The 22,463-nt window shown below is 45.5% G+C and overlaps 3 protein-coding genes across 4 annotated transcripts in view; all 3 read left to right on the top strand.

The window, feature by feature from the left end:
• The window catches only part of LOC117981001 (uncharacterized), a 37,076-nt gene extending 32,149 nt beyond the window's left edge, over positions 1-4,927 (top strand). Inside the window, exons 6-8 of the mRNA XM_063606240.1 lie at positions 1,674-1,728; positions 1,838-2,011; positions 4,381-4,927. Of these exons, the coding sequence (XP_063462310.1) occupies positions 1,674-1,716 (43 nt within the window). The 3' untranslated portion in view covers positions 1,717-1,728; positions 1,838-2,011; positions 4,381-4,927. The remainder of the gene's footprint in view (positions 1-1,673; positions 1,729-1,837; positions 2,012-4,380) is intronic.
• Positions 4,285-20,634, top strand: ERV3-1 (endogenous retrovirus group 3 member 1, envelope). 2 transcript variants are annotated; one of them, XM_055114985.2, is made up of 2 exons: positions 4,285-4,465; positions 17,584-20,634. In XM_055114985.2, the coding sequence occupies exon 2, from the start codon at positions 17,964-17,966 to the stop codon at positions 19,776-19,778; it is 1,815 nt and encodes a 604-aa protein (XP_054970960.1). In that variant the 5' UTR covers positions 4,285-4,465; positions 17,584-17,963; the 3' UTR covers positions 19,779-20,634. The 2 variants fall into 2 exon arrangements, with proteins under 2 accessions (XP_054970960.1, XP_034820144.1); XM_034964253.3 differs by lacking the exon at positions 4,285-4,465 and adding an exon at positions 7,183-11,873.
• The window catches only part of LOC100979926 (zinc finger protein 117), a 41,245-nt gene continuing 23,073 nt past the window's right edge, over positions 4,292-22,463 (top strand). Inside the window, 1 exon segment of the mRNA XM_063605751.1 lies at positions 4,292-4,465. Within this exon segment, the coding sequence (XP_063461821.1) occupies positions 4,292-4,465 (174 nt within the window).

Genomic DNA, 22,463 nt, shown 5'->3' with positions numbered 1-22,463 from the left:
TTGGATAAAACTCCAAGATTGGGACTGCTGGGGGTTTTTTTAATTTTTATTTTTTGAGATGGAGTTTCACTCTTGCTGCCCAGGCTGGAGTGCAATGGCGCAATCTCGGCTCACCGCAACCTCTGCCTTCTGGGTTCAAGCAATTCTCCTGCCTCAGCCTCCCTAGTAGCTGGGATTACAGGCATGTGCCACCATGCCTGGAAATTTTGTATTTTTAGTAGAGACGGGGGTTTCACCATGTTGGCTAGGCTGGTTTTGAACTCCTGACCTCAGGTGATCCACCTGCCTCAGCCTCCCAAAGTGCTGGGATTACAGGCATGAGCCACCGCGCCCAGCCTTGGCGGGTCCTATGATAAGTATATGTTTAACTTTATAAGAAACTGCAGTCCCAGTGTGGTAGCTCACGGCTGTCATCTCAGCACTTTGGGAGGCCAGTGTGGGAGGATTCCTTGAGGCCATGAGTTCAAGGTCAGCCTGGGCAACATAGCGAGACCCTGTTTCTACAAATATAAAAAATTAGCTGGGCATGGTGGTGTGCATCCGTAGTGCCCGCTACTCAGGAGGCTGAGGTAGGAGGATTGCTTAAGCCCAGGAGTTCTACGCTGCAGTGGGCTATGATTGCACTGCTGCACTCCAGCCTGGGTGACAGAGCAAGACCCTGTCTCAGACACACACACACACACACACACACACACACACAGCTGTTTTCTTTGCTTCCTTGTAATTGGGCAGCAGATCCTTTCTCTGATTCATCTTGGAATGCTGTTGTCTCTGTCCCCTGTATTTATATATTTATTTATTTTTGAGATGGAGTCTCGCTCTATCACCCAGGCTGGAGAGCAGAGGCATGATCTCGGCTCGCTGCAAACTCCACCTCTGGCATTCAAGTAATTCTCCTGCCTCAGCCTCCCAAGTAGCTGGGACCACAGGCATGTGCCACCACATTCGGTGAATTTTTTTTTCTTTTGAAACAGAGTGTCTCTCTATTGCCCAGGCTGGAGTGCAGTGGCGTGATCTGGGCTTACTGCAACCTCTGACCCCTGGGTTCGGCGATTCTCCTTCCTCAGCCTCCCAAATAGCTGGGCTTACAGGCACATGCTACTACCACTTGGCTAATATTTTTGTATTTTTAGTAGCAAGTGGGTTTCACCATGTTGGCCAGGCTTGTCTCGGACTCCTGATCTCAAGTGATCCACCAGCCTTGGCCTCCCAGTGCTGGGATTACAGGCGTGAGGCACTGCGCCCGCCTGAGTCTGCTTCTGTGTCTATGCATTTAGTTCTCCCAAGAGATTCTCTTTCCCTCTCCCTCTCCCTCTCCCTCTCTCTTTTCTTTGTACTCTGCTAATCAGGTTTACATGATTTCCTATCAGACCTGAATCTTGCAGAATTGAAGCCACAGAAAAGAATATGCTGACTCTGCAGTGCTTGAAGGGGGTAAAAATAAAGCATTACCTAGAGGAAGCAGTCTTAGGAAATTTTGCCTCTGACTCGTTTTTGTGTCAGTCCCACCAGGAGAAAGAGTGAAGCCAGACAGTCTCCCTCTTTCCTGTTTTGTGTCTGGACTTCAATGTTCATTTCCTCATTCTCTCTTTCTAGGATCTTGCTCTTACAGAATCTACAGGTCTTTCTTGAAGAAATCTGTAGTCATAATTTTGTGCTCCATTTTTATTTAGGGAAGGAACAGGAAGAGAAGAGTGTGGCCTCCTAGAAATCTAGCACTGGAGAAAGGTAAGTTTGATTTGTCTTTTTTTGGTCTTGTTTTGGTTTTTTGCTGTCATTGTAATTTTTTTTATGCATTTGACTATTATACATTATACTGTTATACTATGTTGGCCAGACTGGTCTTGAACTCCTGACCTCGTGATCCTCAGCCTCCCAAAGTGCTGGGATTACAGGAGTGAACCACCAAGCCCGGCCTGACCTCTTGGCTATTACCAAAGTATGTTTGCTTCTGAGGAAGCTGGAAGCTGCAGCCACAATGTGCCTTTGCAGGGGAGCCTGAGAGCCACAGGTAAGGACAACTGAGTTAGACAGGAGGGATGAGGCCTAGGGGGAGGGCAGAGTGCATCACATTCCCCCACCCAGACCCACGGGCCACGGCATCATGGCCCCATGGAAGGCCCCACTCCTGTCTCTCTGTCTGTGTGATTTCCAGTTATTCCCATTCCCCCAACAGATAAACCTCCCAATGGATTCAATGCATACACTTTTATTAAATCTCACTCTGTCACCCAGGCTGGAGTGCAGTGGCATGATCTTGGCTCACTGCAAGCTCCGCTTTACAAGTTCAAGCGATTCTCTTCAGCCTCTTGAGTAGCTGGGACTACAGGCATGCACCACCAGCCCTGGCTAATTTTTTTTGTATTTTTTAGCAGAAATGGGGTTTCACCATGTTGGTCAGGCTGATCATGAACTCCTGACCTCAAATGACCCACCTGCCTCGGCCTCCCAAAGTGCTGGGATCACCTGCCCCAGCCTCCCAAAGTGCTGGGATCACCTGCCCACTCCCTTGGTGAGGAGCCCCCTAGGGCACCTCCACCTCCTGGAGCACAAATGTTGTTGAGATGAGCAGCTTGAGACATGGTATGGACCTATGCGGAGGTGTCCCTAGACAATGATGGCATCAGAGTGAGAGGCTGGATGAGGATGCGTCTGGGGGAGCTTCGAGGTGCTGTGATGTGTAAGAGATCATTAATTACAGGATGCCACCCCAAGGAGAATATGCATGGACCAAAGATGAGGGGTCCCCAGGAGGGTGCACCAATAGTAATGCCCCCAGATTCCATCCCTAGCCAGGCTCCCTGCTAAGTGACAATTAGAAAAATTCCTCTTTACAGAAAACAGAGCATCAATTAGGTCCCCAACTACAGAGCCAGTCCTCTACCCTCCAGTGAAACTTCCAGTGGGCAAGAAAAGCTTGGGAAAGCCAGAAGGAATAGGAACCACAGCTCAGGCCGGGCCGAGGCTTCATAAATCAAAAGGACATTTTTTTTTTTAAGAGATAAGGTCTCACTCCATCACCCAGGCTGGTGTGCAGTGACCCAGTCATGCCTCACTGCAGCCTTGAACTCATGAGCTCAAGTTATCCTCCCAGCTCAGCCTCCTGAGTAGCTGGGACCACAGGTGCACACCACCACGCCTTGCTAACTTTTACTTTTATTTTTATTTTTGAGACACAGTCTCGCTCTGTCACCCAGGCTGGAGTGCAATGGTGCGTTCTTGGCTCACTGCAACCTCCGCCTCCTGGGTTCAAGTGACCCTCCTGCCTCAGCCTCCCAAGTAGCTGGAATTACAGGTGCATGCCACCAGGCCCAGCTAATTTTTGTATTTTTATAGAGACAGGGTTTCACCATGTTGGCCAGGCTGGTCTTGAACTCCTGACCTCAGGTGATCCGTCCACCTCAGCCTCCCAAAGTGCTGAGATTACAGGCGTGAGCCACCGTACCCAGCCCATGGCTAATTTTTAAACTTTTTTGTAGAGATGGAGTCTCACTATGTTGCCCAGGCTGGTCTCAAGCTCCTGGCTTCAAGCAGTCCTCCCACCTCAGCCTCCCAAAGTGCTGGGATTACAGGCATGAGCCACCATGCCCAGCCGCAGAAGGGCAATTATTACACAGTGACAGTGGAAGGAACAGAGACACAGTCGGTGGATGGTGGGAAGATAAGAACATTCACTCTGAGGGCTTCTAGTAACGTTGGAGAAGTGAGCGTCAGCTTAGCAGAAGGGAGGGAGGGAAGGAAGCACAGGAGGTTTGAGGAGAGAGAGAGAGGAAGTATGAAATCAGAGCTGCACTTCAATGTGGTGGCTATTGGCCATGTGTGGCTACAGGATGCCTGGAATATGGCTGGTCTGAACTGCGATGTGCTAGAAAGGTAAAATACAGAGTTAGATTTAAAGATTTAGTTCCAAGAATATATACACTACATTAATAATTACATATTGCTCCTATACTAAAATAATATTTTGGATATATTGGGTTATTAAATGGTTAGAATGAATTTCACCTGTTTCTTCTTCCTTCTTAACTACTAGAAAATTTAGAATTCACACATGGCTCACATTTTATTTCAGAGGTTTGCCTTACAAGGCAAATGCCGTCTGGGGAGGGCCTGGGTCAGCTCAGGGAGGAAGCTCTGCCTGAAAAGGCTTAGGGTTCACTCTACATTCAGCCCAGCATCTGAGCACGTCTTCTGTCAATCAAGGCCTGAGAGGGTGGGCCCCTAAACATTATCCAATCAGGGACGCTGGGCTGGGACCCGTCCAATCAGGCACTCAGCTGGAGCAGACAGGATGGCTTCCGGGTTTGGCGGGGCCTTTGTCTCTGGCGGCAGCCGGAGCTTCTGGTGTAGTCTTCACTGCTCTGTGTCTTCTGCTCCTAGAGGCCCAGCTTTTGTGGCCTCCTCACCTGCAGGTATTGGGAGATCCACAGCTAAGACGCCAGGACCCACTGGAAGCCTAGAAATGGTGAGAGTGCCGGGTCCGACATCCCGAGAGAGGGGGCGGGTCTGGTTGGAACTGGTGGGAAGTGGATGTGGCGGGACTCTGGCCTCCCCGCAGTTGGCTCCAAAATCCGCGGCCCCGAGTTCTCCTTGGCGCAGCTCGGCCCTCAGTCCCCTTCAGCCATAGGATGGCGGCCGGGCTGACAGCTCGGACCCCGGGCATCCTGTCTCCTCCCTGCGCAGTGACTGTGCCTTGGTCTGGAGTCCTCTGTGGGCAGCTCTGCCCCCACTGCCGCAGCTCTCCCCGATTGTGCAGGGACCACTGGACGGTCATCAGGGGAGAATACTGACTCGGGATGCAGAGTTCATGAATGGGAAGAGCTTTGGTCTGCGGGGTTCCCAGTCCCCCTTTTTTTCTATTAAAAATTTGTGGAAGTCTCCGCAGAAATATTAAAGAATTTAATTAAAGAGTAATTCAAGAATTGTAGAGCACCAAGCTATGTTTTGTAGTTTGTGGTTTATGGAAGGGGCTTGAAGAAAACACTTTTATAAAGTGCATGATAAAGGAAAGCAAATTCAATAATTGGTTAGGTAAAGTTATGTAGTTTCTTAATTTGTACGATCAAGGTGGAAATTCCCTGGTCATGTAATGAGAGGTTAATTGGCAGTTTATAGTTGGTTAAGCCTGAATTTTATTTTCCCCCAATGTAATACTTTAGAAAAAAAGCATTCGAGTTAGATTTTTTTGCAAGTAGCAACCCTAGGACTGGAGCCACCTCAGTCTAATTGCCTGCCACTTAATTATTTTCACACTCCACAGGGCACTGATTTTCCTCTGCATTTTTCACTTCTGTCTCAAGCAGGGTCTCAAGACTTCTCCCCATTTCCCATTCCTCCAGCCTAACTCTGGCTTGCAGTAAAATACTAAATTTCCAGTTCCTTCTGACATTCCCAAATGCCAATTTCCCCTCCCTAATTCACATTATCAACTATTTGTCCTTTAGTGTACACTTTAGTGTACATTTTAGGTACCATATTTTAATTAATCATTTTTTGACAAAGCATTGGCTGGCATTTTAATAAAGATTTGTTTTCTGTTTGTAAATATTTCCCAAGAGAAGAAAGCAAAGAATAATCCCCTGACACTATATTGTAAAAAATGTTCTGTGCCTCCTTTCCTTTTATTGCCTCTAGCCACAGAAACCTTATCAGAATATTTTTGGGTCAGGGTTTCCCTTTGGAAACTTTATAAGGTAATGTGTCCTCAGCCACCCTTCAGTTTTTTCCCTGGTTCTGGGTTTCAGTACTGTCTGGGGATAAATCAAGATATCCACTGTGGCTGTGTATGCTAGAATGTCTAGTAAATTTCAGCTCCTGGCCTGGAATGAAACTTCGCATATCTGGGAATGGGAGACAGGACAGCCTGAAGTTGGAGTGTAGCCTCTCAAGGGAGTGGATGCCCTGAGGCTGAGAGGAGTCTCCTGGGGTACTCTTCCTTTGAAAAGCAAACCCTTAGAGAAGTTAAGATTGTCTTCAAGCAACCCGGCTTCCATTTCTCGAAGACACATTGCTGGTCAGCCAATCAGATGGTGGTAATGAGGGAAAAACAAATAATTTTTTTTTTCTTGGATTCTCCAAGAATTATGAAAGAGAAAATAGTATCCCAAAAGAAAAAAAAAAAAAAAAAAAAAAAAATCAAACCTGGCCCCAGTGAGATGGTGCAGCAACTTGCAAAGTGAAATGCACCTTGGGGCACTCAGTGGGGCCTAGTACAGTGTCTCTGGAGAGGGTGGTCACTGAGCACTTAAGTGAGCAGGATGGGGGTGGGAGAATCTCTCAAGGGATTGGGTGGCCTGACTTGACACATGAGTCAGACACATCTGTTTTTTAATGAGCACCGTAGCTCCCTGGGTTTGTCACCTTGAAAAGGTTTGTTCACTTATTTTGACTACAGTTTTTTAACTGTAACTTGCATTTTATTAGTAGGGCTTAAAAGGTAAGAAAATATTTACAAAGGGCATAAAAGAGGTGGGGCTCAGAAGAAAATCAATATCTAATCCTATATTCCATTCTTAAGAATACTCATTTAAGGAAGACTCTGTCTCAAAAACAAAAACAAAACTCATTTACCTTTTTCTTTCCCAGACCGAGTTTAGAAATTTTCTCAGGTGTGTGTTTTTGTTTTTGTTTTGTTTTGTTTTGAGACGGAGTTTTGCTCTTGTTGCCCAGGCTGGAGTGCAATGGCTCAGTATCAGCTCACTGAAACCTCTGCCTTCTGGGTTCAAGTGATTCTCCTACCTCAGCCTCCCAAGTAGCTGGGATTACTGGCATGTGCCACCATGCACCAGCTAATTTTTTGTATTTTTAGTGGAGATAGGGTTTTTCCATGTTGGTCAGGCTGGTCTTGAACTCCCTGCCTCAGGTGACCTGCTCGATCTGCCCGCCTTGGCCTCCCAAAGTGCTGGGATTACAGGCGTGAGCCACCGCGCCCAGCCAGGTGTGTTTTTTTAATGACTTGGTGACATCCAACAGAATTCCAAGGCTTAGTTTTTAGAGTGCTACAAAGGAAAAAAATAGGGAAAATCTCTCTTCCATTTTGGCTGTAGAAAATGAATACATTTCCATAAGAAAATGTGGTAGATAATTGGTGAGTTACATTCATGAAAACATCAGTTCCTCTTTTTGCAGGGTACATTTGTTACAGGGAATACCTCTGTTCTATACTCTATCATCTTGATATGTGATGTTAATGCTAAATTTTATGAGAGGAAACTTGGTATCTCCTAGAAGTGCTCCCATATGACTAATTGTTTACTACATGATTTTTAATGGAAATAATAACATATTGTCTTAAAGGAATAAATGCATTTGTATTTCTTATTGAGGTATGAAATGTAAGTACCTTAAAATTTCCTTCCCTTATATAAACAATGTGTTTGAGTAATTTTTTCTGAATTTTTCAGTTCCAAAAACCAAGTGAATAACTCTGACATGGAAATTAAAGCTTGTGCCCAGTGACCCCAAGCTAATGCTAATATTGAGCCTGCAAAAAGGGGGGAGGTTCTTTCTTTCTTTTTCTTTTTTCTTGACAGAGCCTTGCTCTGTTGCCCAGGCTGGAGTGCAGTGGTGAGATCTTGGATCACTGCAGCCTCTGCCTCCTGGTTCCAGCAAATCTCTTGCCTCAGCCTCCCAGGTAGCTGGGATTACAGGCAGGTGCCACCACACCCAGCTAATTTTTGTATTTTTAGTAGAGACGAGGTTTCACCATGTTATCCAGTCTGGTCTCAAACTCCTGACCTCAAGTGATCCTTGGTCTCCCAAAATGTTGGGGTTACAGGTGTGAGCCACTGCACCCAGCCGGGGAGGGAGGGTATTAAAGGCTCAGTTCATTCTTTCTAGGAAACCTTCCCTGCAGATGTCCCAGCCTGCTCACTCTAGCCATGGAAGAAGCCTTTATACTGAAAAAAGTGACAGAGCCCTGGAAAGCTGGGGACCCACAGACAGATGCAGTTAACATTAAGATGGAATGGGACTGGGAGGGTCTTACTGCAGATGAAATTGTTACTGTTTTGAGGCAGTTTCTAGACTTTGTAAAATGAGCTAAATTAGGTTTATGTAAAAAAATTGAATTCTAAAAGACTGTTGCAACAGAACGAAGTACCAACTATAAGAGCTTTAAGGATTGCAAAGTTTAAACAGATAAAGGCTTTCTTTCTTAGGGAGGAGCAAAAAAGATTAGAAGGTCAGAGGGGAATAGCAAATGGAGGATGAAAAAAAAATCAGATTTTAGATCAGAAATCGTTTTACCATGAAGTCAGCAAGTTTTTAGGAGGAACATAAAATGGGGTTGTATGTTGGCTCAGACTGAGAGTAGCTCAAAGTTCAGGAGCCTGTGGAAAGGAGATAAACTTAAGTAAAGTTTGATTAAGAAGTATTTTAGGCTGGGCACAATGGCTCATGCCTGTAATCCCAGCACTTTGGGAGGCCAAGGCTGGGGGATCACTTGAGGTCGGGAGTTCGAGACCAGCCTGGCCAACATGACGAAACCCCATCTCTACTAAAAAAATATATAAAAATTAGCCAGGCACGGTTGCATGTGCCTGTTACCCCACCTACTCTGGAGGTTGAGGCAGGAGAATTGCTTGAACCTTGGAGGCAGAGGTTTCAGTGACCCAAGATCGTGCCACTACACTCTAGTCTGGGCGACAGAGTGAGACTCCATCTCAAAAAACAAACAAAAAAGCATTTTATTTTGACCACTGAAGACAAATTTAGCTAATTTTTTAATACAAAAAAGAAAATGTGCAGAGTCAGTGTCTGGTTATGTGATAAGTCAGACAAGAGAGCACCAGCTAAGTCATAATGAAAGGATGTTTCTTCCCATAAACTGTTCCTGGAGAACACAAAGGATAGAGAATTTTATTAACGCTATTTACCAGGATTATCTATGTGCTTCATCTTTCCCCACGTCTTTGTCCTATACATTTTTTCCACTTGAGTTTTCTGGGTTGTATTTTGTATAATAAACGGGTAAACATAACTACAGTATTTTGCTGAGTTCTGTGAGTAGCTCTATAAAATTATTGAACTTGAGAGATTTATGGGAGTCCTGAATTTTTAAACAGTAGCTCAAAAGCATAGATGGACCTATAGGGTTTGTGACTGGTGTCTGCAGTGAAGACAGTGTTGTGAGATTGAGCCCTGGATCAGGGTCTGTGCTGACTCTTAAGTGGGGTCATAATTCAAATTTTAGACAATGTGTTGGTTTTGAAGAATTGCTTGGTGTTCAGCAAACATTACAATTTTGGTGCCAGAAGAAAGACATCTCAGAGGCCTGGCCTGGAATGGAACTCTGGGTATCTGGCAATGAGAGACTCTGCTCTCCTGTACACAGGCTGTCACACTGCCCATTGTCCTGGGATTTGAGGTCTCCTCCCACTCCCACTGTGAGAGAGGACTGAAAACTTAGAGGAAGGGAGCTCTTATAGCAGACCTCCTTTTCCCACCACTGCCACCTCAGGATTTCCACCCACTCACAAACATACCCACTAGACATTGATGTGTTCACACCTCCCAGGACTAGGCACCACCTTAGGAATTTCACCACAGCATTTTTCATCCTGGTGTTTCTTGCCAAAAACCCACAAAAGTGTCTACAAGTCTCCTGACATATTCCTGACACTGAATCTGCAGCAGCAACCTGTTCTCTCCACCAGTCTAGGATTCTGGACCACCTGTTCATAATCTCATCTGCCTGCATGGACACAGAAATAAATCAGAGGACAATCCCACCTGGACCACTATCTGTAGCACAAACCATTCCTTACACGTACATTATGCTATCCCCCACCCATGAATTTTTTATTTTTGGTTCAGGGGTACACATGCAGATTTGTTATGTGGGTGAAATTGTGTCACGGGGGGTTTGGCATGCAGATTATTTTGTCACTGAGGTACTAAGCATAGCACCAAACAGGTATTCTTTGATCCTTTTTGTCCTTTCACCCTCCACCCTAAACTAGGCCTCAGTGACTGTTGTTTCTCTCTTTGTGTCCATGTGTTCTTATTATTTAGCTCTTACTTAGAAATGAGAACATGCATTTGGTCTTCTGTTTCTGCATTAGTTTTCTAAGGATAATGGTCTCCAACTCTGTCCATGTTTCTGCAAAGGACACAATCTTCTTTTTTATGGCCACACAGTATTCATTGTATTTATGTACCATATTTTGTTTTTATTAAATATTTTATTTTATTTTATTCAGTTTTGGAGACAGAGTCTCACTCTGTCACCCAGGCTGAAGTGCAGTGATGTGATCTTGGCTCACTGCAGCCTCAATCTCCCTGGTGCAAACAATCTTTCTACCTCAGCCCCCCAAGTTGCTGGGACTGCAGGTGCATACCATTATGCCTGGCTAATTTTTCTTTTTGTATTTTTTGTAGAGATGTGGTTTTGCCACGTTGCCCAGGCTGGTTTCAAACTTATGACCTCAGGCAATCTACATGCCTTGGCCTATGAAAGTGCTGTGATTGGCCAGATGCAGTGGCTCACGCCTGTAATCCCAGCACTTTGGGAGGCCGAGGTGGGCGGATCACAAGGTCAGGAGATCAAGACCATCCTGGCTAACACGATGACACCCCGTCTCTACTAAAAATACAAAAAATTAGCCAGGCGTGGTGGTGGGCGCCTGTAGTCCCAGCTACTTGGGAGGCTGAGGCAGGAGAATGGCGTGAACCCAGGAGGCGGAGCTTGCAGTGAGCAGAGATTGAGCCACTGCACTCCACCCTGGGCAACAGCGTGAGACTCCATCTCAAAAAAAAAAACAAAAAAGAAAGTGCTTTGATTACAGGCATGAGCCACCGTGCCATACCATACTTTCTTTATCCAGTCTGCCATTGATAGGTGTTTATGGTGATTCCATGTCTTTTCTATTGTGAGTAGTGCTGCAGTGAACATGCATGTCTTTGTATCTTTATGATAGAATAATTTATATTTTTTGGGGTATAAACCCAATTATGAGGTGCCTGGGTCAAATGGTAATTCTGTTTTTAGTTCTGTAATTGCCACAATTCTTTTCACAATGGTTGAATTAAGTTATACTCCTACAGGCAGTGTATATGAGGCAGGAAATATAAAAGGAAAAACAAGTAAAGGGAAAACAAGTCCTTCCCTGATCAGTCTGACTCACTCCAAAGTCCTGCTGGAGCTATGATAACATTATCTGCAAGGCCAGGCAGGGACCCCGAAAGAATGGGCTCCAGGAGCAGAGATGAGAAAAACAAGTTCTCCTTATCAGTTTCCGCCTTTGAAATTCTTTCCCCATACCATTATTCTTTGTTCTGCTCTCAAAACTATTTTTGTAACTATTTCTGCAAGTTTGCAAAGATTTCATAAGTTCCTGTTTTTCTTTCTGTAGCACGGCAAGGTCACAAGACATGCTTAAGTAAGATAGAGTCATGTTGCAAATCCTGTTGTAAAACCTGTCACGGTATGATTAACTGTCTTTGTTCTGCTTCTGTAAGACTGCTTTCCTGTCTCACAGGTTTCATGCCAAAAACCTGACCCACCCCTGTGGGTTGCATGTATAAAAGTCAAGCCCTGTCATTGTTCAGGGCTCAGCCTTTGGATATTCATCGGCTGGGCCGGTGGTCACCTAAATAAAATCCTCCTGTTCCACCAAGTGGTCTCTCCAGCCTCCTGATTCCCACAACATTTTGGCGAGCCAGCCAGGAGGGGAGACTACAGGTTTACTGTCTCCTTTGGCTGTGGGACTGGAGCCCCGGGCTGGGGGAGACCCGTGACCCAAGGCACCATTGGGAGAACTTCAACCCGGAGGGGAGATTGGCTCTCCCATGACCCGGCGCCCCTCCCTGACAGTGCATTGGAACCTAAGGGGCTACAGGACGATTCCAGGACTTCACGCTACAGGACTGCAGTAAGGTTTGGGCCCAAGGCAGGACCCGTCCCATAAGGATGGAAGGGGAGCCTGATCACCTCCTGGGGTGTACCTAGTAATCCGACTCAGGACGTGAGAGGGGCTCGCAAAGTTGGAAGAAACCTACACCCCAACTGACCCAGGATGTGAGAGTGGCTCACTAAGTTGGTTAAGAAAGGAAACTGGAAGTGGGGAGGTGTGTGAATAAATGTGAAAGAGATGGTTCCAAAAGGAACCAACACGCTGAGTGACGTGTGTGGAGCCACAGGTCTCTTAGCATAGACTGTACCATCTGAGTGAAGTGTGGAACCGACCGAGACTAGTGGCAAACATCCTTTGGGGCTACGGCATATGGCTTAGGGAGGTGCCCCACAATTTATAGATTGTGGTGGTCCGGGTTCAGGACTCATATGAACCCTCCATTAAATCTAAGCAGTGTCTGAAATACTGCTGCAAGGGACACGGTCTAATCAGTCTGAAATGAAAGGAAGAGTGAGTGGGTTGTGCCATAACTGGGAGGAAATGGGAGGGAAGTCATCGAAACCCATCCCATTAGAATGTATGTTAAGGAACTTTAAGTAAGATTATACAGGGGACTATGAGATCAAGTTGACCCCCCAGAGGTTGAGAACTCTCTGTGAAATAGAATGGCCCTCTTTCAATGTTGGATGGCTGGCCGAAGGAACTATAGATAGGGAAAAAATTGGCCGTGTATTTAAGGTGGTGACTGGGGTCGGAGGACAGCCAGGGCATCCAGACCAATTTCCTTATATTGACTCATGGCTAAATATAGTTCAAACTCGACCTGCATGGCTGCAGCCTTGCCTGGCTTCTTATTGCAAAACGCTCATAGCTCGAGCCAAGCCTAAAGTAAAAGAAAAATCAGCTTCACTGTCAGCTACAGAGACAAAAGGAAAGCCACAGGAAAAACCAGTTTTGCAGGAACCAGCAGAGGAGATAGAAACCCCTCCTCCCTATGTGCCAATCTATCCCCCTTTACCAAGGACGGCCCCTGAGCAGCCAGACTCAGATGGTGACACACCCCAGGCTACACCTCAAAGGGGGAAATCTGAGCCCCCACCTCAGGAGGTCAAGAAGGAAAGTCAGGATGATCAAGCAGGCCGCCTTCGACCTGGCCACACCAGAGTGTGGCAGATGCCCCTCCGTGAAACACGGGGACCTATCTATTATGATGAACAGGGGCAGGTTCAAGGGGGGGCAACCGACTTTTATTTACCAGCCTTTTTCAACCACTGATCTCCTAAACTGGAAACACCATACTCCCTACTCCCTCCTACACAGAGAAGCCCCAAGCCCTCACAGATCTGATGCAGTCCATTTTTCAGACACAAAATCCAACGTGGCCAGATTGCAAACAGCTCCTCCTGACACTGTTTTAACACCGAGGAATGCCGAAGGGTGACCCAGGCAGCCCTCCACTGGCTGGAACACAATGCACCAGAAGGCACACTTAATGTCCAGGCATATGCTCAGGGCCAATTCCCAGAAGCCAGCCTACACTGGGACCCAAATGATGCAGCCCAATTACAGTACCTACAGAGGTACTGGGAGGCACTCCTGCAAGGGCTAAAGGAAGGTGGGAAAAAGGCAGTCAACATGGAGAAAATCTTGGAAGTGCTGCAGGAGACTAATTAAAGTCCTAGTCAGTTTTATGAGAGACTCTGTAAAGCATTCTAGCTTTACACCCCGTTTGACCCTGAGGCTACTGAGAACCAGTGCATGGTGAACGCAGCGTTTATAGGACAGGCCCAGGGAGACATCAGGCGAAAGCTGCAAAAGCTAGAGGGTTTCACGGGCATGAATGCCACTCAGCTTTTAGAAGTGGCCACCAAGGTGTATGTTAACCGTAACCAGGAGACAAAGAGAGGCTGATCAGACTTAAGAAAAAGGCCGATCTGCTAGTGGCAGCCCTCACAGGAAGGGAAACTAGCATCGCGAGTGGGTGCGGACATAGCCATGGACATGGAGGGGTTCGGGCCAGGCAGAGACCTGAAAGTCAACCAAGACTATGTAGGAATCAATGTGCGCAATGCAAAAAGAGGGGACACTGGAAAGGTGAATGTCCAGAGGGCAATGAAGAAAATGACAGAGACTATAAAACTGGAAAACTGCCAGCCAAGGGCTATTGTGTCCCAAGGGAGTCAGATACCTTCTTGATCAGGCTGGCAGGAACTGGAGAATATGAAGACTAGGCCAGACTGGGCTCCTTCTCTTTAGCCCCCCAGGAGCCCATGGTCACATTAGAAGTAGGAGGCCAGCTAATGAACTTTATGGTAGACACTGGGGCTGAACACTTGGTAGTGACCCAGCCCATAGGGCCATCATCCAAAGATCATACAACTATTGTTGGGGCTACAGGGGTCCCAGAGAAGAGGCCATTTTGTCAGCCAAGGAGGTGTGTCTTTGGAGGATGAGAGGTCCAACATAAATTCCTGTATCTCCCCAATTATCCAGTGCCTCTACTAGGAAGAGACCTACTCCAAAAATTGCATGCACAGATTACCTTTGGGTCACAAGGAGATATTACTTTAAGCCTAACTCAACCGAAGGCCATGGTGTTAACCCTCACCATCCCGCAGGCTGAGGAATGGAGACTATACATGAAGTACAGGCACCAATGCAGCCTTGTACGCAGGAGGAAGAGAAATTATTATTTAGGCCAATTGATAAAATTCCTGGAGTATGGGCTGAAGACAAGCCACCTGGGCTGGCTGTAAATCAGGCACTGGTAGTAGAATTAAAACCAGGAGCAACTCCAGTTGAGGTTTGTCAGTACCCACTTTCCCAAGAGGATATTTGGGGCATTTATAAGCATTTAAAGTGGCTCTATGACCATGGGATCATAATCCAATGCCATTCACCCTGGAACACTCCACTTTTGCTGGTACAAAAACCATTGCCTGGACCAGGATCTGATGAGTATATACCGGTGCAGGGCTTGTGTGCTGTAAACCAAGCCACGGTGACCATACATCCAGTAGTACCAAACCTGTATACTTTAATGGGACTTATTCTAGCAAGTGCCACCTGGTTTACAGTCCTGGACTTAAAGGATGCTTTCTTCTGTCTCTACCTGGCACCAGTTAGTCAGCCCATCTTTGCATTTTAATGGGATGATTCAGTCACAGGCACAGGGGGACAGCTCACCTGGACTAGACTCCCACAAGGGTTCAAGAATTCTCCCACAATCTTTGGGGAAGCACTGGCCTCAGACCTCAAGGCATACACCCCACCAAATGACAACTGCGCCTTGTTGCAGTACATAGACAACCTTCTTTTGGCAGCCCCAACCCAAGAGGACTGTTACTGGGGAACCCAGGACCTCCTCCATCTCTTATGGAAAGCAGGGTATAGAGTATCCAAAAAGAAGGCCCAAATTTGCCATGAAAAGGTTAAATATTTAGGCTTCATAGTAAGCCAAGGGGAACGCTGGCTTGGCCATGGATGAAAGCAAGCCATTTGTGCACTTCCAACTCCAACCACCTGGCGCCAAATAGGGGAATTCTTAGGGGCAGCAGGGTTCTGCTGTATCTGGATCCCAAATTTCTCACTTATAGCCAGGCCCTTATATGATATAAGCCACAAGGGAGGGTGAAAAGGAACCCCTCCTCTGAAAGGCTGCCCAGAAGAAGGTGTTTAAACAAATCAAAGAAGCCCTAACTCAGGCTCCAGCCTTAGGACTGCCAGATACAACTAAGCCTTTCTTTCTATATGTCCATGAATTAAAGGGAATGGCTATAGGGGTCCTGACTCAAATCATAGGATCATAGCATCGCCCAGTGGTGTACTTATCCAAACAGTTGGACTCTGTGGTGCTAGGGTGGCCTCCTTGTTGTAAAGCACTAGCCGCTACCGCCCTATTGACACAAGAAGCTGACAAACTGACCCTGGGGCAACAATTGACCATCCAGGTACCACACGCGGTTATAACTTTAATGGATCAGAGAGAGCAGCATTGGTTATCAAACCCAAGGATGACTTGATACCAAGGGCTCCTATGTGAAAATCCACGCATAACTTTAGAAACAGTGAACACCCTTAACCCAGCTACCCTGCTCCCAGTCGAACTGGGAATCACCTTCCGTGACTGTGGGAACAGTGGACGAGGTATTCTCCAGTCGAGGAGACCTTACAGACCAGCCCTTCAAGGACCCAGATGTAGAATACTTCATAGATGGAAGCAGTTTTGTGCTGGAAGGGGTCTGCTGGGCTGGGTAGGCAGTGGTGACCTTAGACTCAGTGGTGGAGGCTTAGCCTCAGCCTGCTGGAACATCAGCCCAGAAGGCAGAGCTAGCAGCCCTAACGAGGGTTCTCCAGCTGGCAGAAGACAAAAAGGTCAGTGTTTACACGGATTCCAAATATGCTTTTGCCACACTGCATGTTCATGGAGCTATATATAAAGAAAGAGGACTCTTAACTGCCACAGGCAAAGAAATAAAATGGAAAGAATGAATTCTACAGCTCTTAGATGCTGTATGGATCCTAGAGAAAGTAGCAGCTATGCACTGCAGGGGACACCAGAGGGCAGGGACGTCAGAGGCAAAAGGAAACAGAAAGGCAGACAGGGAGGCAAAATGGGCAGCAATGGTTACACCTCATTTTAAAAAGGAAGCCTTAGCTATGCCCCTCCTCCCAGAGCCTCCCCTCCAGGAGGTCTCAAGTTACTCTCCGAATGAGAAGGCCTGTTTTGCCCAAAAAACTGGAAAATATATTGAAGGAGGATGGTGGAAATTTTCTGATGGGAGGTCGGCCATTCCCAAAATGGTGGCCCCCAAATTTGTGAAGCAATTGCATCATGGAACTCGTGGGAAAAACAGCACTAGAAACACTACTAGGACGCCGTTTCTATGTGCCGCGACTCACTGCCATCACCCAAGCTGTTTGTGAACAATATTTAACCTGTGCCCAGAACAACCCATTACAAGGGCCCACTCGGCCCCCAGGAATTCAGGAAATAGGAACCATGCCCTGTGAAAACCTGCTTATGGACTTACAGAGTTGCCCCAGGCAGGGAGCTATCGGTACATGTTAGTACTTGTCTACACCTTCTCAGGATGGGCCAAGGCTTTCCCTACCAGAAGCAAGAACTCATGAGAAGTGACTAAAATACTATTAAGAAACATTATCCCCAGATTTGGACTGTCCGTGACTCTAGGGTCAGACAACGGGCTGGCATTTCTAGCTGAAATAATTCAGGAACTAACACGAGTGTTAAAAATAAAATGGAAATTACACACAGCCTACCGGCTGCAGAGCTTAGGAAAAGTAGAGTGCATGAACTGGACACTCAAACAGCTACTGAAGAAATATTGCCAAGAAACCCCTCTGAGATGGGATCAAGTCCTGCCCATGGTCCTCCTTCAAGTTAGGTGCACCCCCACCAAACAAACTGGGTATTCGCCCTATGAAATACTGTTCGGCCAGCCATCCCCAATCATAAGTCAAATTAAGGGTAATCTCCGTGAACTAGGGGAATTAACTTTAAGGAGGCAAATGCAGGCTTTAGGGATAGCCATGTGAAGTGTCCATGGCTGGGTACAGGAAAGAATGCCCATAAGCCTGATAGATCCAATACACCCCTTTAAACCCAGGGACTCCCTTTGGGTCAAAAAATAAAACCCAACCACTCTGGGACCCATATGGGATGGGCTCCATACTGTAATCTTGTCTATTCCCACTGTTGTTAAAGTTGCAGGAATTGTGCCTTGGATCCATCCATCCAGTCAGCTGAAACCAGCAGTCCAGGACCAGCCAACAGGACCTAGACCATGCAACCCAGCTGATCCTACGATGGAACCAAGGTGCCAATGAGATGACAACAGCCCTGCTCTGGTCACTCCGGAAGCTGACCAGTCCACGCACGGCTGAAGCTTGAGGAGACAACAGCCCTGCTCTAGTCACCCCAGAAGCTGACTAGTCTATGCACGGCCGAAGCTTGAGTCATCATCAGGGAAGTAAATGTGGTTAGAAATCTGAAGTCCAGTAATTTTCCTTGTCATATTAATTATTTTGCTATTAAGCTGTCACTTTGCTTAGCCTTCTCCCCCCAGGAAAAAGCCTTTTCTGTCCATGCTGGGTATGAACATGCTACTCATCACTTTGTTCTTGCTACTCCCCTTATCCATGTTAAAAGGAGAACCCTGGGAGGGATGCCTCCACTGCACCCACACTACGTGGTCGGGGAACATCATGACTAAAACCCTGTTGTATCACACTTATTATGAGTGTGCTGGGACCTGCCTAGGAACTTGTACTCACAACCAGACAACCTACTCAGTCTGTGACCCAGGAAGGGGCCAGCCTTATGTGTGTTATGACCCTAAGTCTTCACCTGGGACCTGGTTTGAAATTCATGTCGGGTCAAAGGAAGGGGATCTTCTAAACCAAACCAAGGTATTTCCCTCTGGCAAGGGTGTCGTATCCTTATACTTTGATGTTTGCCAGATAGTATCCATGGGCTCACTCTTTCCCGTAATCTTCAGTTCCATGGAGTACTATAGTAGCTGCCATAAAAATAGGTGTGCACCCCCTGCTTGTTCCACCGATTCCCCAGTAACAACTTGCTGGGACTGCACAACGTGGTCCACTAACCAACAATCACTAGGGCCAATTATGCTTACCAAAATACCATTAGAACCAGATTGTAAAACAAGCACTTGCAATTCTGTAAATCTTACCATCTTAGAGCCAGATCAGCCCATATGGACAACAGGTTTAAAAGCACCGCTAGGGGCACGAGTCAGCGGTGAAGAAATTGGCCCAGGAGCCTATGTCTATCTATATATCATAAAGAAAACTCGGACCCGCTCAACCCAACAGTTCCGAGTTTTTGAGTCATTCTATGAGCATGTTAACCAGAAATTGCCTGAGCCCCCTCCCTTGGCCAGTAATTTATTCGCCCAACTGGCTGAAAACATAGCCAGCAGCCTGCACGTCGCTTCATGTTATGTCTGTGGGGGAACGAACATGGGAGACCAATGGCCATGGGAAGCAAGGGAACTAATGCCCCAAGATAATTTCACACTAACTGCCTCTTCCTTCGAACCTGCACCATCAAGTCAGAGCATCTGGTTCTTAAAAACCTCCATTATTGGAAAATTCTGTATTGCTCGCTGGGGAAAGGCCTTTACAGACCCAGTAGGAGAGTTAACTTGCCTAGGACAACAATATTACAACGAGACACTAGGAAAGACTTTATGGAGGGGCAAAAGCAATAATTCTGAATCACCACACCCAAGCCCATTCTCTCGTTTCCCATCTTTAAACCATTCTTGGTACCAACTTGAAGCTCCAAATACCTGGCAGGCACCCTCTGGCCTCTACTGGATCTGTGGGCCACAGGCATATCGACAACTGCCAGCTAAATGGTCAGGGGCCTGTGTACTGGGGACAATTAGGCCGTCCTTCTTCCTAATGCCCCTAAAACAGGGAGAAACCTTAGGATACCCCATCTATGATGAAACTAAAAGGAAAAGCAAAAGAGGCGTAAGTATAGGAGATTGGAAGGACAATGAATGGCCTCCTGAAAGAATAATTCAATATTATGGCCCAGCCACCTGGGCAGAAGATGGAATGTGGGGATACCGCACCCCAGTTTACATGCTTAACCGCATTATAAGATTGCAGGCAGTACTAGAAATCATTACCAATGAAACTGTAGGGGCCTTGAATCTGCTTGCCCAGCAAGCCACAAAAATGAGAAATGTCATTTATCAAAATAGACTGGCCTTAGACTACCTCCTAGCCCAGGAAGAGGGAGTATGCGGAAAGTTCAACCTTACTAACTGCTGCCTAGAAATTGATGACAAAGGAAAGGTCATCAAAGAAATAACTGCTAAAATCCAAAAGTTAGCTCACATCCCAGTTCAGACTTGGAAAGGATAGTCTCCAGATTCCCTTTTCAGAGGTTGGTTCTCATCCCTTGGAGGATTTAAAACCTTAGTACAAATAGTTCTAGCCATATTGGGAGTTTGCCTTATACTCCCTTGTCTCTTACCCCTCATTGTCAAAAATATCCAAACAGCCATAGAGGCTCTTGTGGACAGACAGACTACCACACGACTAATGGCCCTAACTAAGTATTAACCCCTGCCAAGAAAAGAGCTACTTCCTCTTGAAGTAAATGAAGATAGTGATGCTTTCTCTTAAACTTTACTTATAAAAAGCATCAAAGGGGGGAATGAAGCAGGAAATATAAAAGGAAAAACAAGTAAAGGGAAAACAAGTCCTTTCCTGACCAGTCTGACTCACTCCAAAGTCCTGCTGGAGCTATGATAATTATCTGCAAGGCCAGGCAGGGGCTCCAAAGGAATGGGCTCCAGGAGCAGGGATGAGAAAAACAAGTTCTCCTTATCAGTTTCCCTGTTTGAAATTCTCTCCCCATAACATTATTCTTTGTTCTGCTCTCACAACTATTTTTGTAACTATTTCTGCAAGTCTGTAAAGATTTTGTAAGTTCTTGTTTTTCTTTCTGTAGCATGGCAAGGTCACAAGACATGTTTAAGTAAGGTAGGCTCATGTTGCAAATCCTGTTGTAAAACTTGTCACGGTATGATTAACTGCTTTTGTTCTGCTTCTGTAAGACTGCTTTCTCACCTCGCAGGTTTTGCGCCAAAAACCCGACTTGCCCCTGCCTGATGCATGTATAAAAGTCAAGCCCTGTCTTTGTTCAGGGCTCAGCCTTTGGATGTTCATCGGCTGGGCCAGTGGCCACCTAAATAAAATCTTCCTGTTCCACCCAGTGATCTCTCCGGCCTCCTGATTCCCACAACATATAAGCATTCCTTTTTCTCTGCAACCTAGCCCGCATCTGTCATTGACTTTTTAACAATAGGCATTCTGACTGGATGAGATGGTATCTCACTGTGGTTTTTCTCTGCATTTTTCTAATAATTAACAATGTGAATTTTGTTTTCATATGCTTGTCAGCCACATGTATGTCTTCTTTTGAAAAGTATCTGTTCATGTTTTTGCTTACTTTTTAATTAGGTTTTTGGTTTTCTTTTTGTTGTTGTTGTTGTTTTCTGAGACGGAGTCTTGCTCTGTCACCAGGCTGGAGTGCAGTGGCATGATCTCGACTCACTGCAACCTCCACCTCCCAGGTTCAGATGATTCTTCTGCTTCAGTCTCCTGAGTAGCTGGGATCACAGGTGCGTGACACAAAACCCAGCTAATTTTTGTATTTTTAGTAGAGATGGGGTTTCACCATGTTGGCCAGGATGGTCTGGATCTCTTGACCTCGTGATCCATCTGCCTCAGCTTCCCAAAGTGCTGGGATTACAAGCATGAGCCACAGATCCTGGCTTCTTCTTCTTCTTCTTTTTTTTTTTAAATAAATTTGTTTAAGTTTCTTATGGATGCTGGATTTTAGACCTTTGTCAGAAGCATAGTTTGCAAATATTTTCTTCTAGTCTGTAGGTTGTCTGTTTACTCAGTTGATTGTTTCCATTGCTGCAAAATAGCTCTTTAGTTTAATTAGGTCCCATTTGTCAATTTTTGCTTCTGTTGCAATTGCTTTTGGTATCTTCATCATAAAATCTTTGCCAGTTTTTATGTCTTAGAATTTTCTAGGTTATTTTCTAGATTATTTTCAGGTTTTATATATATATATATATAATTTTAAGTTCTACATTTAAGTCTTTAATTCTTCTTGAATTGATTTTTATATATCGTGTAAGGAAGGCATCCAGTTTCAATCTTCTACTTAGTGCTAGCTAGTTATTCCAGCCTCATTTATTAAATAGGGAATTCTTCCTGCATTGCTCTTGTAAGCTTTGTCGAAGATCAGATGGTTGCAGGTGCGTGGCATTGTGGCATTATTTATTGGCTATCTATTCTGTTTCTTGTTCTATGAGTCGTTTATATATATGTATGTGTGTGTGTGTATATGTGTATGTGTGTGTGTGTGTGTGTGTGTGTGTGTATACATTGCCTTGGGTATTCGGGCTCTTTGTTAGTTCTATATGAATTTTAAAATAGTTGTTTTTAGTTCTGTTAAGAATGTTTTTGGTAGTTTGATAGGAATTACATTAGATCTGTAAATTTCTTTTGGCAGTATGGCCATTTTAATGATATTGATCTTTTTTATCCATGAGCATAAAATAAATCTCCATTTATTTGTGTCATATATGATTTATTTAAGCAGTGTTTTATAATTCTTGTTGTAGAGGTCTTTCACCTCCCTGGTTAGCTGTATCTCTAGATGTTTTATTCTTTTTGTGGCAGTTGTGAAGGGGATTGTGTTTTTGATTTGGCTTTCGGCTTGGATGTTATTAATGTACAGGGATGCTACTAATTTTTGTACATTTGCTTTGTATTGTGAAGTTTGGTTCAGTTTTTCAGTTTAAGGAGCTTTTCTGTGGAGACTATAGGGTTTTCTATATATAGAATTACATCTGCAAAAAATGGGAAGTTTGACTTCCTTTCTTCCTATTTGGATGCCTTTTATTTTGTCTCTTGTCTGATTGCTCTGGTGAGGGCTGCCAATTCTATGTTGAATAGGAGTGGTGAGAGAAAACATCGTTGTCTTATGCCAGTTTTCATGGAGAAATGCTTCCAGCTTTTGTCCAT

This window comes from Pan paniscus, chromosome 6 (genome assembly GCF_029289425.2).
Source record: "Pan paniscus chromosome 6, NHGRI_mPanPan1-v2.0_pri, whole genome shotgun sequence".
In the NCBI taxonomy this organism is placed as follows: domain Eukaryota; kingdom Metazoa; phylum Chordata; class Mammalia; order Primates; family Hominidae; genus Pan; species Pan paniscus.
This window is presented reverse-complemented; position numbering and strand designations above follow the sequence as displayed.

Coding starts and splice junctions, on each gene's coding strand:
- ERV3-1 (XM_055114985.2), top strand. CDS start 17,964: ATGCTGGGTATGAACATGCTACTCATCACTTTGTTCTTGCTACTCCCC.